The sequence below is a fragment of the Panthera pardus genome, unplaced genomic scaffold (assembly GCF_024362965.1).
Source record: "Panthera pardus isolate Hobbes unplaced genomic scaffold, ASM2436296v1 HiC_scaffold_1, whole genome shotgun sequence".
Classification (NCBI taxonomy): Eukaryota; Metazoa; Chordata; class Mammalia; order Carnivora; family Felidae; genus Panthera; species Panthera pardus.
The window spans coordinates 70,911,951-70,931,683 of record NW_026526654.1 but is presented as its reverse complement, the minus strand read 5'-3'; the positions used below and the strand labels follow the sequence as shown (position 1 = coordinate 70,931,683).

At 46.1% G+C, this 19,733-nt stretch overlaps 1 protein-coding gene across 3 annotated transcripts in view; it reads right to left on the bottom strand.

Annotated features, from left to right (window-relative positions):
* The window catches only part of FAM124A (family with sequence similarity 124 member A), a 100,592-nt gene extending 99,836 nt beyond the window's left edge, over positions 1 to 756 (bottom strand). For 2 of the 3 annotated variants that reach the window (XM_053899832.1, XM_053899836.1), the window contains exon 1: positions 468 to 752. In XM_053899832.1, coding sequence (XP_053755807.1) covers positions 468 to 532 — 65 coding nt within the window. In that variant the 5' untranslated portion in view covers positions 533 to 752. Of the gene's footprint in view, positions 1 to 467 lie in introns of all 3 variants that reach the window. The other variant, XM_053899837.1, reaches the window with a different exon arrangement.
* Positions 757 to 19,733: the final 18,977 nt, after the last annotated feature.

Below are 19,733 nucleotides of genomic sequence, written 5' to 3'. Positions count from 1 at the left end.
CTGCGGGGCTAGAAGAATAAAGTCCTCGTAGAAGGTGGAAACAAGTGCAAGCGCATCTCCTAACGATGATCTCGGGGGGGGCACCGCATTTGCCGGGTACTCGACATCATCTCCGCGATAACGGGGGGCAAGGAGGGGCGGGATGTGGTGGTGTGCGGGGGGGTGGGGGGAGTTACTCTGAACCTTGAGTCCTTGCACTTTCCTCCCCCGGGGGGTGGGGCCCGCCCTGCCCGGGGCAGCTACGGACCACGCTGCGCTGCCCTCGGGGACCGCCCAGGAGGAAGCCGGCCCGCCACAGCCCCTCTGCCTTCCACCGGGGGTCCGGCAGGAGGGGCAGCCCGCGCGGCCCCGTCCGGCCCCAGCGGCTCCGGTTCTGCCGCGGGGTCCGGGAAGGTCCCGGGCAGGGAGCAGCCGCAGCGCAACTCGGAGAGCGTCCCCCGCCCACGGCCCGGCCCGGCGCGGCTCACCCTCCGGTCTCGGCGCCCGAGTCCACGCAGTCATCCTCCTCGCCACCGCCCGTTTTGGGGTCCATGGCGCGCTCCCCGCCGCGCTCGGCTGGCGGGCGCCGGCGTGACCCGGGGCGAGCTCCCTGTGGGCCGCCCCGCCCGGCCCCGCCTAGCCCAGCCCGGCCCGAGCTGGCTGGGCTCACTGCGAGCGTCTCGCGGCTCCGGGCTCCGGGAAACAACTCGGGCGCCAGCCGCGCTCCGCAGCCCCGCGCCGCGCCCTCTCCTGGCGGCGCCCGGCCGCGCACTGGCTGCCGCTCCCCGCCCGGCCCCGCCCCTCGCCGCTCGGCCGTGTGAGCGTGTGCGTGTGCGCGCGGGGGTGCGCCCGCGTGTGTGCGGGTGAGCGGGGGCACGTGCGCGCGCAAGAGGGTGGGTGCACGGGGCGTGTGCGCGTGTGCGCGCGCGCGTGCCGGCGAGCGAGGGGGTGGGCGCGCGCGCGAGAGGGTGTGTGCCCGGGGTGTGAGCGTGTGCGCGAGCCTGTGCCAGCTCGTGTTTTGCGCTTCCGTGTGTGGTTTGAGTGCAGGAGCGGGCGAGGCGTGTGAAGTCGCGTGCCCCTTGTTGTGTGATGTGGGTGGTTGGGTGAGGTAGATGTTTGTAGGTGCGCGCTTGCGACCGCGGGTGGTGTGTGAGTGTGTGTGTGTGTGTATGTGTGCGCGCGCGCGTAGGAGTCGCCCCTCCCGCTGGGGCCCACAGCCCCAGAATTCTGCGTCCCCGGGATTGCCCAAAGGTGCCTGAGCCCCGTAGCTGGGAGCAGCACCGAGGAATAACCCGACCCCGACCGCACCGCGAAAGCAAGGAGGGATCTGGTTCACTACTGGGACCAATTGGAACACCTAGGTGTTTTCGTATAGTTTCCTGAGAATTGCCAACACTGAATTCATTATCGCCTTTCGTAGCGCAGGTCTGAGTGGCTTCCCGCCACCCCACGACACTTACAATCTGTGTCATGCATTCTTTTGCTATTTTTAAAAAATGCCTTTAAAAATAAAGACCATTGGATGTACCTGCAGGGGTTGTTGCAGTAAGGATATGATAATGGATGTTTGTAAAGGACCCCCATCAGCGCCTTGGGGGGAGGTAATGATCACTCTTGGAGGGGCACACCTCTCCCTAGTAGGTAGTGTGAGGCTGAAAGGAAACTCGAGGGGAGGCGGGATGAAAACAATTCGGATTTCATTCTGACAGCCCTCTCCAAGGCACTCATTTTTACTTTCTTCTGTGTTAAGGCCAAGTTATTTAACTTCTTTGAGCCTTAATTTACTTATCTAAAAGATGGGGCTATTGATATCTATTTTAGAGCCTGTTGTGAGTTTAATGAGAACACGCATGTAAAAATACTTAGCATCTATCCTGATAATGTCAAGTACTACTCACCGGCAGCTATTGTTACATTGAAAGCATGAGCTAGCTACATTTCCAATCCTAACTTGCAAAACAGTGATAAGCTATATCTTGAAGAGGAATATAATTTCTTTCCTCCCTCCTTCTCCCCTCTCTTCTGTTCTTCCTTCCTTACCTACCTAAATATCACTCTTTTTAATTTGTATCTTAATTAAATTACACAAAAGAGAAATCCAATTAATAAAAGAATACAAGTGCAACCTCATATCAAGAAAACGAGCACAGGTAAACATGCCAACGCCAAATCTTAACTGAATTATCTTTACTGAACATAAAATTCCTTGCATGGAAAACAGAAATGGGTGTATTATACTCAATTTGTGCTCATTAGCTGGAAGAAAGAAGAGTGCCAGTACTTTAGGGGAAACTCCCCTCACCCCACCCTATGTACTGACTTTTAAAAGAAAATTCTCACATGAGGCAAAATTACACTGTGTGAGGAGTACCTGAGTGGCTCAGTTGGCGTTTGACTTCTAATTTTCAGCCCAGGTCAGGATCTCTTGGTTCGTGAGACTGAGCGCTGCATTGGGCTCTGTGCCGCCAGCAGGGAGCCTGCTTGGGATCCTCTCTCTCCCTCTCTCTGCCCCTCCTCCACTTGTTCTCTCTCTCTCTCTCTCTCTCTCAAAATAAATAAACTTAAAAAAATTACACTGTGTAAGTGATCTGCCCAATGCCATTAATAACCATTTTCAATGTATCAATTCATTCAATAACTATTTAAATATCAGACAAGAGGGTGAATTCTGGATACACAAATAAAAGAAAATGGGAACAGATAGGACACCTGCCATCATGGGGTTTATAATCCAGAGGGGGAGACTAATTAAATTCCTTATGTTAATATAAAACACACAAATGGAGAAAAACACTCCAAGGAGAATGGTGTGTCCTGAGAGAGAGAGAACACAATTTAAGTTGGGGTGTCAAGGAAAGCTCTCTCAGGAAGGGATATTTTAGCCCTCCTCTGCCTCAGGCCCTTTGCACTTGCTGTTCCTTCTCCCTGGAATACTTTTTCCCAGATTTTCTGCAAGATTCCTGCCACGTGTCCTTCAGGACTATGTTCAGATGGCCCTTTCCTTGGAGAACACTTCCTAGCTAAACCTGAATCACAGTATCCCCTTATCCTGCTAGTCTTTCTTAAAGCTCTACCAGCCATGGGCGTATGAGAGATTTATTTACTAATTAGCTGCTCTTCCCTCCCCTACCCTCTGAATGCCAGCTCCATGAGAGCAGGGACTCTGTTTAGTTCACTGCCGCATCCCCAATATCTGGAGCAATGAATATGTGTCAGTGAATGAAAGGGAAACAGTCCCAGGGTGGAGGCAGGAGTGAGGAGAGCTTTCCAGGTAGAGACCCGGGGGTGTGAGGCAGGCGGGGGCGCTAAGCATTCAGTTAGAGTGGAGGAAAGCTGGGTGATGAGAGGAACACCAAATGGCAAAGGCAGGGAGGCATTTCAACGTAAACACGACATCCCCGGGAGGTCAACAGACCATCATAGCCTACGTGCAAAGTAGAAGGACAAATTGTGTCAACGTAACCAGATCTAAAAAATGGATAAAACGGACAGAATGTGTAAGTAACAGACATTCTACCATGTTATTATCCTTAGAGCTGTGAGGAAACCTACTTGGTCAGTTCTGTGTGGGGACGATTCATTTTTGTCCCCAATGCCACCTCATTTAGTCGTCAGTAAAGGTCGGTGAGGTACGTTCAGTTTTTCATCCTACAGTCGAGGAAACTAAACCTCAGCAAGTCTAGGCGCCTTGCCCCAGGCCACCCGTGGGGAGCAGAGGAGCAGGGTGCCCATTTAGTGTGGACGGAACCTACGTCACCTAACTGGAAGGCCGACCGGTAGGCCAGGCACAGCCTCGAAGGATGGCAGGAGAAAAGGGCGGAGGAGAAAGGGTGAACTAAGTACAGCCCCAAGAAGGAAGGCCATGGAAAATGGGTGCTCCTTGAATTACTTCCGTTTTCCTCCGATATCTCGAAAAAGGTCAGACCAGGCCAAAACCCCGGGCTGCCCCTCAACATGATGCACTGATTCAGGCCCCCTCAACCACGGGGGCCGCAAGTGCTGCTTATCATTGGCACAAGGGCTCATGGTAACTCAGTGATGCGTTTGTTATCGGGAAGAGAGGTTTGAACGGTAATCGTGGTCCCTCTGAGCAGCCGTGTCTCAGTTACAGGAGGGCTCCCACGTCAGTCCTCGGGTCTTAGGAGCCTCATTTGGTTTATTTGGTACAAGAGTCGCCAGCAGGTAATCAGCATGAGGACCTTATGGCAACCACACAGGGGGTGTCTTGCCCGTCACCTGTACATGGTTCCCGGGCTCTACTTCCAGTCACTGAGCATCGATGGCTTTAGTCCTGAGGCGCAACGCCCTCCTCCCTCCCCCCTGTAAGATGGGGGCAGGGGAGTATCCGTGGTCTTCTGAAGGTGGTGTGCCTGCTGCCTGAAAGACATCAAGTCTGTCTGAGGATGGTGTCATAGGCCAGGAAATGTAAACCCTGGGTTCTGGACCTGAACGTCATGTCACTAGAAGAGAGGGTGCCTCGCAACTGTTTTAAAAGCTCTTCCTGCATCCCGGGCATTGTGCCAGGGGGCTTTACATACACGATCTCTTTAATCCTCACAAAATTCTCGTGAGGCTTCCTTCGTCCTTAAACTAGGGCTGTTGGTGTCAATCTCGCAGGAGACTTGAAGCCCTCTAGAAATTGCGAAGCATACCAACACAAGATATCCCTGATTTTTTAATGACTCTCTCTCAGACAAATTGAACAGCATTCTCATGTTGTATTTTACCTATAATGCCCATTTCAGTCTCTGTTGATGCTGTTGCCTGTGTCGGTGTGTTAGAAAATAAGGCCACTGATCCATTTATTTATTGGGCACTCACGGTGTGCCAGGCAATGGCTGGATGCCAGGGACAGGATGGAGAACGAGCCAGAGGCGGGGCCTGGCCTAATGGAGCTTTCGAGGTCAGGAGAGGGCAGTTTATCAGGTTCTGGGCCCCCAGGGCAGAGCTGGTTTCCTACCAAGCCTAGCCTCCCTTAGAGGGCCCCTCAGAGCCCCACAGTGCTCCCGACAGGTGCACGGTGCTGTTGTCACTAGAGTGGGACCGGAATATCAAAGCCCTTAACCAGAGGCGGGGGGGGGGGGGGGGGGACCTCAAACTAATCTGATGGTAAGTAAGAGCATCAATTTTACTGATGGAAGACACAGATTAGTAATTAACAAGGTCACAAGTAATTGGGAGGGGCTGAGGGTTTGGAACAACCAGAAGATAAGTAGCTTTAAGAATAAGAACTTGAAGCAATACAGATTGAGAAAGATAAACATTTAAATCTCCTGGGCATGGGATTTGCCTGGGTTTAAGTTTCAGTTTGGAGGGAAGCTGGGCCACACCTTCTGTGAGTGTAAACCTTCTGGACCATTTGCTTTGAGGCCAGCCCAGATCTAAGATAAGCTCTTGAAATGAAATACTAGTTTAGGTTATCCAGAAGCAAATAGAACGGGAAGATACGTTGGTTTGGGAAGTTTTGCTCATTCTTATTTATTTATTTAGTTATTTAGTTAAAGAGAAAGAGAGTGAGCAGGGGAGAGGGGCAGAGGGAAAGAGAGAGAGAATCTCAAGCAGGATCCATGATCAGCGTGGAGCCTGAAGTGGAGCTCAGTCCCACGACCCTGGGATCATGACCTGAGTCAAGGTCAAGAGTCAGACGCTCAGCTGACTGAACCACGCAGGCACCCTATTCATTTTTATTTAATACCTTATTTATAAACCACATGTTCCAGAAGCAAACATTTCAGGTTAAAGAGAGATATGGGGTGGGGGGTGGGGGGGTGGAAATCTCTTTCTTCCAAGTCTCCAGAAGAGTTTGTCTGATGTGAAAAATAAATATTATGATCATGACAAGAAAAATTATCAACTATTGACAAATCTACTTAGACAAAGAAAGCCACTAGCCTTACATGCAAGCATAAGGGGACCAGATGGCCAAGGGATAAAGGAAACTAAAGATAAACCGGTTGAGTTGGAAAATAATCTCATTCAAGTATAAATGACTCGGCTTGGATAAGGGACAGCAGAGACAGTGGTCTGGCCTGGGAGGCTTCTTAAGACTCTGAGCCTGTAGTTCCCGGTGTAAGCTCTGGAGTTTAAGGTCAGACACCCCACGGTATACCCACGGTTACCCCTCCAACCGCCAGGGGTGGCCGAAAAGTGAGACAGGGTGGGGAAAGACCTCTGGAAAAGTGCTGTGGAAATTCAAAAGTACAATGAAACCCGGGACTCAGGACACTGAGGATAGCCACACCTCCTGGGAATTATGGCCAGGTCACCCATTCGTCATCATACTAATGATCTAGACTTGGAAAGGTTGGCTGTCTGTCCTCTTGACATTTTGACACTTTCCTTCAGTGACCCAATCTTCCACAGCTCTGACCGCCTGCATTAATATGCTAGACCTGTCAGGGTCACCTGAGTGGCTCATTCTGTTGAGCGTCTGACTTTGGCTCAGGTCATGATCCCACGGTTCATGAGTTAAAGCCCCACATCAGCCTCTCTGCAGTCAGCACAGAGCCCGATTCGGATCCTCTGTCCCCCTCTCTCTCTGCCCCTCCCCTGCTCACACACTCTCTCTCAAAAAGAAATAAAAACATTAAAAAAAATCTGCTAGAACTGTTATAATAAAGTACCACAGACCAAGTGGCTTAAAGAACAGGAATTTCTTACAGTTCTGGAGGCTACAAGACCCAGACCACAGTGGTGATGAGTTCGGTTTTTCCAGAGGTCTCTCTCATTGGCTTGCACATGGCCACCTTCTCTCTGTGCCCTCACATGGTCATTCTTCTGTGCACGCACATTCCTGTGTCTCTTTCTGTGTCCAAATTTCCTCTTTTTATAAGGACACCTGTCTGATTGGATTAAGGTCTACCCTAATGGCCTCATTTTAACTGAATTATTTCTCTAAAGACCTTATTTCTAAATATAGTCACATTCTGGGGTGCTGAGGGTTAGGCTTCGGTCTATGGATTAGAAGGCACACAATTGAGCGCATCACACTACCTTTGAAGGAGTCTCATGTAGGACGCAGGATAGTCTGTATAATGGGTAAGACTGAGTTTTGATGCTGGCCAGACCGCCCAAGTTTAAACTGTCCCTCCATCACTTGCTACGTTTGTGATCTGGGGCAAGTAAGCTCTCTAAGGGACAGATCCCTTGCTTGTATCTCGGGCATACTTAGGGCTTTGGGAGGATGGAGAAGCTACCTCGCAGAGCTTGTGCCTGGTGTGTGAGAAGCATTGGGCGTTATCATCTTGCTCTACAGTCAGGTTCCAAATCCGTATCTCTCTTTGTGAGCTCTCTTGGGTTCCATGTATGACCATCCAAATGCTCTTGACTCTCTCCACGCAAATGCCATGCACTCACTCACTCCTCAAAATGATACTGACTTGGGGATCCCGTAGGATCTGGTCCACATAAGAGAGAGAGAGATCCTGCCTTTGAATCTTGACAGTCATTAGTGGGAGATCCAGGCAAGTAAACCCTAATCCTCAACACGATGTAATGAACGTTATGACAGACGTGTGTGCGGTTCAGTCTAGAAACACGTACAAAATGCTGTTAGAGCCAGTGGACATGAGCGAACAATACATCCTGAGCAGCGTGGGAGGGGCGGGGGAAGGAGGGTGAAGTGACAGGGAAAGGTTTCACAGACTAGAAGATGTAGGTTGATTAAGCAGGTGGTGTGGATTCAGGAGTGCCCTTGTGATGAGCACCGGGTGATGTATGGAAGTGTGAATCACTATATTCTACACCTGAAACTAATATAACACTGTTTATTAGTTTATATATATTAATGTTGATGATTAATTTATTAACTAACTGGAATTAAAATAAAAACTTTAAAATAGAATAAACTTTCTTCCGTAAAAAAACAAAAAGAAAAAGATGTTTGTTGAGATTGAAGGAAGGAATAGAGTTCACAGACAGACAGGGGAAGGGCAGAAACCTTGCTTCTCTGAGGCTCCCTTCCCACTCCCTGGACCCCACTTCTGAGGAGTGGACATTACAGACATCTTGGTTCCTCCCCTGGTCCAACAAGGACCCTAGTATTTGCCCACATTCATCCTTTCCACCCCAACCCTGCCTTCATTTTCCACCTGCTCCAAATGCAATTGGCAATTCCCAGATGCAAATCTATGACCGCCAGTTCCAACCTTCCCACTCTCGTTTCTGTCTCCCGGTCTGTTCCTTAGCCTCACAAAGACTTCTATTTGCACATCTTTAAGTGAAACCACCCTGAAATGGGTCCGGATAGATCTGCTGCTATCGCCCGACAGCACAGCACTTAACTTTCATCACTACCGCCTGACTCATGGAATACAGGCAAACACGTCGACGTGACACTTGTCTTTCCAGCGTCATTTCTGTCTCTACCTTCTTTCTACTCCCTGTGATGAATCTTTCCTGGTCCATCAACTGCTCTGTATCAGGTACAGCACTGGGCATTGTGAACACACACATGGGGCACAACCCATGCCTTTAAGCCGCTACCAGCTGTATCCAAGAATTAAAAAGGAACTAGACAGTTGGGAAACCATGTGATAACCTTTCTCAAATCCAAAGCCAGGCTGAGGGAGCTCTCCTTACCTCTTTGACCTCCCAGACCTTTTATGTAACACCTATTGGTGTACTCACCTTGTTCCCTTATTTTATTTTATTTTATTTATTTTTTTCCAGAACTATGTCTGGACCCCTGGAGACTTCTGTGAGATATGTTTACAAGTATCATGAACCACAGAATGAGAAGATTGCTCTATTTTTTGGGGTGCCTGGGGTTGTTGAGCAAAGCTCAGGCTCAGGCAACCACCGTCCTGGGTAGACCAGTAGACAATGCCCTGACCAGACCGGTTGTCCTCAGCATGGCAAGGACAAGATCAACTGACAGTATCTTTGGGATTCCCTGACACTGGCAATGATGCTACTTGCTCTGGTAATGTGGTCATTGTTTTTTTTATAGTCTAAGAAACTGACCTTGTCAACACCAACAATGACTACCTTCAAAATATAGTCTTTCCACTTAAGGCTTCTATCCCCTCTAGCCTTCTCAGAAATTGTTCTCTATTGCTTGCTCCTTCTATCTGCGGTCTCTTCAACCTCTCATGGGTCTCTCCACTGACATTGAAATACACTCATCTGTCTCATGTTGAAAAAGAGAAAGACCAGGGCACCTGGGTGGCTCAGGCAGCTACGTGGCTGACTCAGTCACAGCTCAGGTCTTGATCTTAGGGTTATGAGTTAAAGCCTATGTTGGGTCCCATCCTGGGTGTGAAGCCTACTTAAAAAAAAGGAAGAAAGAAAGAAAGAAAGAAAGAAAGAAAGAAAGAAAGAAAGAAAGAAAGAAGAAAGAAAGAGAGAGAGAGAAAGAAAGAAAGAAGAAAGAGAGAGAGAGAGAAAGAAAGAAAGAAAGAAAGAAAAGGAAAGAGAAAATCCCCAGCCTGTTTAGCCTGTTTACCGCCATGTTTTCTCTCATCAACTGCCACTCCTCACACAGCACATTTTCGGAAAGCATTATCTCTGTTTACAACCCCTGTTTCCTTTCTACTCTAGGTAGGTTTTCGTTTCCCTAGACACTGTTAACTTGTCGTTTCTTCTTGGACAGACTCTTCCCTTGGTATCACACTCCCTAATTTTCTTCCCACCCCTCTGATCACATCTGCTTTGTCTCCCACGCGGGCTTCCCCCTGGGTCTTCACCGAAGGTCTCATCTCTGTCCCTAGGCCCCCTTCTCCTCTTCCGTTGCATTCTCTCCCTTGGCCTATGGTTTCAGTTGGGACTTCTAACATGAATCTCCAGCTCTGACACCTCCTCCGTGCCTCAGGCCTGACCGCCTTACTATCTCTTTGGCATCTTTCTTTGAATGTTTCAAAAGCACTTCCAATTAAAGGTATACAAAACTTAGCTCATGATCACCTCCCCCACCCTCACCCCTGCCATGATGCTCCCATCCCTCATCCCGGTGAAGAGTACCAGCATGTATCCTACTCGCCAGCCAGAGATCTAGGGGTCCTCCTTGAAAACTCTCTCTCCCTTAACTGCTTATCAATGCCTCACCAAGTCCTGTCGTTTCTGCTTGTTAGAGGTGCCCTGAAATCTTCGACTTGTCCCCAACTCCACTGCCATCATGTCAGTCCTTTCTTCCTCCTCTCTAGGCTAGCCTCCAAATGGCTCCGCACATCCATATCCCTCTGTCCCCATCGAGTCACCATACTCTTCCTGAAGGCCAAGTCTGGTGGTGTCACCGCCTCCACAGCCTAAAGGATTGTAATAGCTTCCTGTTGCTCTTAGGACAGAGACCAGAATGGTACCAAACCTCCAGTCACATGTCATCACAGCCACCCCTACCCCATTCTCTCTCCACTCTGTGCTCCAACCACACCGGCCTTCGTTACCTCCTCAGACGACCAACTGTGCTTCCTCTCCCAGCCTAGAGAATTTGCATACGCTGGTTTCTCTATCTGGAATACTCTTCCTGGCCCATCTTTACCTACTTGGTCATCATCAGATCACCTGTCAGTAATTATTTCCTTCCTGACTAGATGGATCTCCCTATTTATGCCTTCAGAGGGTCTTAACGAAGAGGTGATTTTGCATTTGGTTTGGTGGTTCCTTGATCATTCCCTTTTTCCACCTGTAAATTACGAGCTCCACGAAGACTAGGCTATTCTGCTCACCCCTGAACCTTCACGGTCTAAAACGGGGCTTCACACGTGGTGAGTGTTACTACCACAGATACTTCTGTGCCTAGCATTGGGTACTGAGTCTGGCACACAGCAGGCATTCAGCAAATGTTGCTGAAAGGGTGACCGAACACAGGGGCTGTGAGTGTTCTAAGCCCTTGGAGGAAACCAGAAAATTCTCAAAGATGTTCACCTTGTTTTAGAAAAAGAGACTTACAGTTTTATTAAAGCATTCATCATGGGCAAGGCAGAATACGTAACAGAGCAGACATGGTCCAAATAATTAAGTTTCATCCCACTGGGAGATTTACTTACTGGAAGAAGTCTGGAAAAAGGGTACCATGAGTGACAGTGGTTAATTCCCACAGCCTCTCAAGAGTTGACCCAAGTGACCTCTGGACTCTTCCAGGCGTGAGTAATATAATGTGGAAAACATTACATTGTGAACTGGCTGTGCTTTGATGCCTTCACTGTTCCATGATGTTTTCCAGAATTCAAAGTATTATACGGAGTCATCTCGAGGTAAATTAGGTCATTTTCTTCCCATTCTATCTTTGGTTAGCGGTCTTCGACGGCAATGGTCGCTTTGACATGGCACCTAGGATTCTCACAGGGTAGAGGTTGCTAAGCACAGAGAACTGTTTGCCAGAGGTTGTAGAATCTTCTCTTCTGAAAGGGAAAGCAGCTCTTTTAAATACAAGGATTCCTTAGTTCCTCGGGGTCAGGTGAGATGTTCTCCCGCTGAAGGGGAGTGTATTGACCCCGTGAGTTCCCCAGGCCTCCCTCTGCATTATGATTCCATGATCCTATTAATGTTTGACAGAAGGGCAAGTCTAAATGTGCAATTCCATATAACCCTTGAGTTTTCTCCTGGGGATGAAATTGAATAGAAAATGGAATATATCACAGTGATGGGAATCTAGCCGTGTGCTTTGGAATAGTAACTAACTGCACAGCTTCATCACCTTGGAAACAAGCGAGGCCTGATATGGCAACCTCAGAGGGCGTGTGCGGCTGACTCAAAATTGATCTGGATTTGGCTTCACGGTGGGAGGAAACACATGTGATGGTTCATCTGTGAGTCTGGGAACATTGACAAATGGTGTTCTAAGTGATTTAAGAAACCAACAGTGCATTAACCCAAAAGATCAAGGCGCAACCCCCTGGTTTTATGCTAAAAGGAAGGGAATCTGGGTCAGTGTGCTGTGGAAAGTTTTGGGTTGTTTTGCACATGATGCTAAATATTGGGATGATTCATGGAAAAAAAAAAAAAAGACTGTCACACATCTGCCCATTTCGTTTATATGATGCCAAACACTGAGATATTTGGAAACATTGAAATGTGTGACATCGCAGTGACCAACTTTCTGGATGAACAATTATGTGAGGGTTGTTTTTTTTGTTTTGTTTGTTTTTTTCAATTCCTTATTTTGGTGCTGCATAAATCATTTTTGAAAAGTTGCTTTATTATATGTAACTAGGATTTACATTGCATTTCAAAACATAACCTAGGGCTGTCCAGAGAGGTTTTTGTTATTGTTGTTGTTTCTTTTAATAAGTGTTTTCCAATCCTATCATAGAATTTTTCCCAACAGAAAGACTATAGAAACTTTTTGACCTCTCAGCAGCAGCCCACACAGGCAGCCACACCCTCCTCCCTGGAGCACTCCCTTTCCTTGATATCGTCCCCTGTTGGTTCTCTTCCCACATCTCTGAAAATTGCTTCTCAGATTCCTCTGCCAAATCCTACAGATCAATCTGACTTCCTGTATTAGAATCTGTCTTAATTTCTCTCTCTCTCTCTTCTCATTCTCCACTCATTACCTTGGTGACCCTATGCAAGCTCACAAATACGAGCACTATCAATATGCTGATGACTTCTAAATATGCATCTTTAAAAAGAAAGTTTGTTGACTTATTTTGAGAGAGAGAGCAGGGGAGCAGCAGAGGGAGAGGGAGAGAGAAACTCTTAAGCAGGCTCCGCCCTGTCGGCTTGGAGCCCGATGTGGGGCTCAAACTCAGGAACTGTGAGATCATGACCTGAGCCGAAATCAAGAGTCTGACACTCAACAGATTGAGCCACCCAGGTGCCCCCTAAATTTGCATCTTTGACCCATTTCTCCTAGCTGAGCTCCAACCTGAAGTTCAATTCCCTACCGGGTATTTTTCCTTCAGATACCTCAGAGATATGTCAAATGCAACATGTCCAAAACAGAAATTATGATCCTTCTCCACAAACCTGCTGCTTTTCTTAGTATACAATCCCACCATCCACCAGAAACCAGGGAATCATCTTTGGTACTTCCATCTGTCCCACCTTTCACATCCAATCATCATAAGTACACCTTGTCAATGTTTCTTGAATTGTCCCCTTTTCTTCATCTCCGATGGAAAGAACCCAGTCAACATTGTTGCTAATTAGATGATAGAAATCGCTCTCAACTGGCATCCCTGTACCCACTCCTGCCCTCTAACAATATATTCTCTATACCAGATAAAGAAGTTTTATAGAAATGCAAACCCAATCATGCTACTTCTCTGCTTAAATCCCTTCCATAATCTCCCAGCACCCTTAGGGGCAGAAGGAAGAGTGGGATTGCAGGACAAGACTACATACTATATCTTAAAAATGTTGAGCCTTGACATGTCTGTGGGGGATTCAGTTAGGGTTCTCTGGCAGATAGAGGCCATAGCAGGAGATGTAGCTATGGTAGTCGCTACAGGAACAAAGAACCAAATGGAGATGTTATAAAGGTAAACCAGGTGGATCCCCATCAGGGCTTACAAAATGGCAATCAAAATTGAACGTGGCCATGGCATTCTAGAAGCTTCAGAGGATGAAGAACTCTACTTTGCCGGGCCCCGCAGAACTAACCGGTGTTTTAGGGGCTGTTTTGTATACATCTAACTCACAAGTGATTGATGTATGGCCAACACATCAGTTCATTAATTTAGAGTGAGAAATAGGACCACTAAGTTCTCCCAAAGACTTAAGTTCACTGCTCAGTACGTTCTCTGTCTGAGGACAAATCAGTGTAAGACACATTATAATCAGAAGGCTGTTTGGTGAGTATAAAACCCATGATAGAGAAGTGAGGTTAATGATTCTTTTTGAACTGTTGGTCCAGAACAATCACATACAAGTTTCTAGGCACTGTTTGAGGCTGTGTCTTAAAGTGTTGTTTGTGCTTTTAGCTAAACTTGAGGTTAGGGTGAAAATAATGAAGCAGTTTCTGTCTATACATGAGAATTATTTTCTACAGATGGTTTTTGCTCCCTTATAAAAACAAAAAAGCAAACAACCAACCTAGAAGACACCAGGCTGCAGAAATGTTCTGCATTTAGACAGAAATATTTAGCTCAAAATATATCATAATTCAAAAGGTAACTTTGTACTCTCCACAGGAACCAGCTGGAAGAATGTTCTAATTTATTAAACTTTTTACCCTGAGGAAGATAAAGCAGTTGAGCGAATAGTTCTTTGATTCCTTTCTTCTGCTTGGGTCTTAGAAAAAAATAACCAGAGAGAGAAGCGCCATGCTTCTGATGTAATTGCCATGGGGGGGAAAAGAATCAGTGAGGAGGCAAGCTCTGCTCTAATGAGCAGAAATTAGGAGAGGCACAATGAATGTTCTGAGCACAAGACTGCTGAGATTTGTGGTATTTCTCCTGCTCCTCCCTGCCCATTAGGAGGATAGTGAGACTTTAACTCTGAGCCAGGCACTGTTTGACACGCTTCAAATATATTAACTCATTGGATGCTTAAAACCCTGTGAGTTAGATACTCTACTTATCCCCAGTTGACAGACCAGAAAAATGAGGTACCGTGAGGCAGGTAATTTGCTGAAGGCATATAACCAGTCAGTGGATGAGCTGGGATTTGAGCGTAGGAGGTTTGATTCTTGAGTTAACAGTCTCGAGATCCCAGCCTCTTCCTTTTGCTCTCCTTGGAAGTGACAGAATCTCAAGTTGATGATTTATGGTCCTGGAAGAGCCCGTTACATCTGCTTGCAGGAAGCCACAATCAGTTTGAGGGGACATATGCCTGCACCCATGGAGGGGTTCCACCGGAGGACCAAGATAAGGAAGGGGCTGAGGTAGGGGCTGGGACATTGGTGCCTTTTCGATTTTTTTCTTTCTTGCCCACATAGCAAAAGATGAGATTCTTTTCTTAAGTACCCTGGCTCTGGGCTGCTTACTTCAGGCAGATTATGGGATAGGGGGGTGGGAAAACAGGGTATGAACCACGGCAGTGAGCTCTCAGATCTGGCCACAAGGGTTCCCTCTCCTCTGGTCTGTGTGTTGGACACGTGGACAGATTGGCATTGTCTTGTTACTCTTTCTTTAGGCCACCTGCTAGCCACACCCTTCTATTCAAGTCTTTCTTCAGCAAGAACAAAGTGCGATAGTTCAGATTTCGGCTTTCTTAGTTAAAAATCTCCAGTTGTGCCTTTGGGAGGGGAAGGTACTCCCAAGCCAGTTTATCGGGCTTGGACAGACACAAACAGCTTTAGTTTTGTATTTATGCGCCATCTCTCTATTTTCTTCTATATATGGTTAATATTATTCTCTGCGTTACTGACTTTTCTGTTTAATGCTGAGCAGGTGACATTACTCATGCGTTATGTTGACAGTGGTGGTGGGGATGGGGTGGAAATTGTCTCACTTCTCCCAGTGGATTAATATAGGAAGAATGCTATGAGCATTTAATCGAGAGCCGTTGCCAGGAAGAGAAGGAAAAGAGTCCAAGAGACCCTGGGAACATCACTGTTTAAGAGACGAGCACAAGAAGGAGGAAACTTGGAAAGATCTAGATTAGTGGGAAACTATCTTACAGAAGCCAAAGTAGAGTTTGGGCAAGGACCTTTGTCATCAAGAATGTCAGATAATCTGTAAGAACCAAGAAGGTATGCAAGTAGGCCAAGTGTCCATCAATAGATGACTGAATAGAGATGTGGTACATATGTGTGTGTGTATTCATATGTATATAAAATATGTATAAATTATAAAATATATAAAATATGTACACAATGGAATATTATTCGGCCATACGAAGAAGGAGATCTTGCCATTTGTGACAGCATGGGTGGATCTGGAACATGATATTTTAAGTGAAATAAGCCAGACAAAGAAAGACAAATACCCTATGAGTTCACTTATATGTGGAATCTAAAAAACAAACAAACAAATAAAAACCTAGAACCCTACTCGTAAATACAGAGAGCAAACCGGTGGTTGGTTGTCAGAGAGGAAGGGGGTCAGGGATGGGCCAAAGAGGTAAAGGGGATTGAGAGGTACGAATTTCCATGTATACAATAAGTAAGCCATGGAGATAAAAAGCACAGCGTAGGGAATATAGGTAATAATATCGTAATAATTTTGTGTGGTAGAGACGGTGACTACAGATATCTTGGTGAGCACTGAGTCACGTAAAGAATTGTCAAATCACTATGTTGTACACCCGAAACTAATACAACATTGTATGTTAACTATACTTCAAAAAAAAAAAAAAAGAGTGTCAAATATCACGAGGAGGTCAAGTAGAATGAGATGAAGAGGTTGCTGAGAGAATCAGAAAGCCCTGGCAGAAAAGCAAAACAAGGTGTTACCACAGTGATGGAGAAGCTATAGCTCATAGTCAGACATGCTGGGAATCAGGTGATGGAGAGGTGGATTAACACAGGGAGAATGTTATGAACATTTAATTGAGAGCCGTTGCCAGGACGGCAAAGAAACAGAGAGAAAGAACAGAGTCCAACAGACCCTGGAACATCACTGTTGAAGCGAGGAGCACAAGGAGGAGACTCGGAAAGATCTAGATGAGTGGGAAACCATCTTATGGAAGGCGAAACAGAGTTTATTGATCTCAGTCCATGGGGTTGCAGACTCAAATCAGACTTGAGAATTAGGCAATGTGAACCTGAATCCAGGTATGAGCTAAGAGATTACTCCATTACACCAGTGTGGACCGGGTGTCCTTACTGGGATAATGTCCATAAAAGGGTGCTCAAATCTTGTGGCTCAGGGTCATTTGCAAAACTGCCCTGCATAGCTGCAACTTGTTAAGAGGCAGCTTTGGTTCTCAGGAATCACCCAGGATTTCTCGAGTCACCCCAATTCTCTTGAGATAGTAACCTCAGCTCTAATCCCCTGAGAATAGTAATCTCCATGTGCTTGAAATAACAAAACTATTTACTTGGTTAGTGTGTTTAACTCTGCGAATTAAAGAAATGATGAAATACACAAAATCTATTGCATTCATATTCGTTCGTTAAGTTTTAATGTGATCTCATACACATGAATGTAAAATTTGAAAGAAATTCAGCATATTATTTGATCAACCTCTCCTACCTCAGGACCTTTGCACTTGCTACTCTTCTGCTTAGAAATCTCTTACTTCCAATAGTCTCATGCCTTGCTTTACTCAATCCGCTGTCTTTACTCAAATATCAACTTATCAATAAAACTTCCTCCAGTCACCTTTTAAAAACTTATACTTTATCCCTCCCAACCTCCGCTCAATTTTCTTCATAGCGCTAGCCACCATCTGCCATACTATATATTTTCATTATTTATTTGCCTTCGCTGTGCACGAGGTACTGTTCTAAGTGCTGTGAGATACAATGATAAGCAAGCAAAACAGACTTGCCCTTTTTGGAAGAATGGTTCTGGTTTACTGCTTGGGGTTGGAGTGAATCTAAACAGGCACAGTTGAGTAACGGATACTAACTGAAGGCACAATAAAAATGAACAGGACAAAATTGTCTAGAAGGACTTCAAGCATCTTACATGATTTTATTAAGTTATATTAAGCTATTACTGAGTCATTGATGTGATTTCTTAAGCTTTAGGATAGATGCATATGGTAAAAAAAAAAAATTCAAATAGAACAAAACCATATAAATGCAAAGTCAGGTTTTTTCCACCCCAAACATCTTGTCCTTTCGACCTAACTCCCTCCAACAGTTTTTCTGCTTCCTTTCAGACATTTTTCATGCACATGCTCACATACAAGAATATATTTTTTAGGTAATTTGCAACATTATTACAGACTGTGCTGCCTTGATTTTTGTCACTGAAGGTATTTTTGTCACTGCTGTGGTTAGCAGGAGAGCTTTCTATGAACACATTGAGTGGGGGGAGGAAAACCCCTGCGTCCTAGGGCATCACGGGGCATCCAGCCCCTCCCAGAACATCTGGGCTCACTCCGCCTCTGTCTGTAACCACGTGTCAGGTACACTGTAGGGATGGAACAGCCCATGTGGAAGTCCTTGCAGAGAATATTAGAGTCGGGGAGCCGACCTACAAGTTTCAGTCTCACGAGCAGCTCTTAGAACATCACAGGCTTAAGAGCAGTCTTGGGAGAAAAAGTGCCGATGAAGTCAAACTTATTATTATTTTTTTTTTTTGCCATCAGGTGGAAATATTATTATCAAAAAAAATGCAGCAGCACATTTCTAATGGTGTGCTGCTAAGCCATTGCTCCGGAGGGGGAGCAAAAAGCCCTAATTTGTAGTGCTTGCCAATTCCTATGGCGTAAGTATTTCCACTGTGGCCAGTCTGGAAGGTATGCACAGGCTCATAAGCCAGTTTGAACTGCCCCTGGCACACCACAGCACATTGCCTTTACACGGAAGTGAAAGAACGGTTCCCGTCGCCAGACAGAAAGAACCCTTGTGTGCAGATTTTCACAACTGTATCAACATTGCCACTTGTCCAATTGATAGAGGTTAGGGATCATTTTATAACTAACAACAAAGAATATCAGTGTTCCAGTGGCCATCGCTGTTAACAAAACCCTAAAACATAATGGCCTCGAAAACCTGTTTCATTCAGGGGTGCCTGGGTGGCTCAGTCGGTTAAGCGGCCGACTTTGGCTCAGGTCATGATCTCGCGGTTGGTGAGTTGGAGCCCTGCGTCGGGCTCGGTGCTGACAGTTCAGAGCCTGGAGCCACTTCAGATTCTATGCCTCTCTCCGCCCCTCCCCCACTTGTACTCTGTCTCTCTCTCTCTCTCTCTCTCAAAAGTAAATAAACATTGAAAAAGAAATAAAGTCCAAAAACTGTTTTATTCAGTCAACAAGATTAAAAGGCAACTCAAGGAATGGGAGAAGATGTTTGCAAATACATGCCAGATAAAGACAGATACCACATGGTTTCACTCTTACGTGGATCCTAAGAAACTTACCAGAAGACCATGGGGGAGGGGAAGGAAAAAAATGGTCAGAGAGGGAGGGAGCCAAACCATAATAGACTCTTAAAAACTGAGAATAAACTGAGGGTTGATGGGGGGTGGGAGGGAGGGGAGGGTGGGTGATGGGCATTGAGGAGGGCACCTGTTGGGATGAGCACTGGGTGTTGTATGGAAACCAATTGGACAGTAAATTTCATATGAATAAAAATAAAGGGTTAGTATCCAAAAGCTATAAAGAACTTATCAAACTTAACCTCCAAAAAACAAATGATCGGAAGAAATAGGCAAAAGACATGAACAAACAATTTTTCAAAGAATACATCCAGACACACGAAAGGATGCTCGACATCACTCATCATCAGGGAAATACAAATCAAAGCCACAATGAGACACCACCTCCCACCTGTCAGAATGGCTAAAAGTAACAACTCAGGAACCAACAGATACTGGCCAGGATGTGGAGAAAGAGGAACCCTTTTGCATTGTTGCTGGGAATGCAAACTGGTGCAGAAACTCTGGAAAACAGATTGGAGGTTCCTCAAAAAATTAAAAATAGAACTACCCTACGACCAGCAATTGCACTACTAGGTATTTATCCAGAGGATACAGGAATGCTGATTTGAAGGGGCACACTGCCCCCCCCCCATATATATAGCAGCACTATCAACAGTAGCCAAAGTATGGAAAGAGCCCAAATGTCCATTGACTGACAAACGGATAAAGCAAATGTGGTATATTTATACAATGGAATAGTACTCGGCAATCAAAATGAAGGAAATTTTGCCCATTTGCAACAACGTGGATGGAACTAGAGTGTATTATGCTAAGCGAAATAAGTCAGTCAGAGAAAGACAAACGTCATATGATTTCGCTCGTATGTGGAATTTAAGA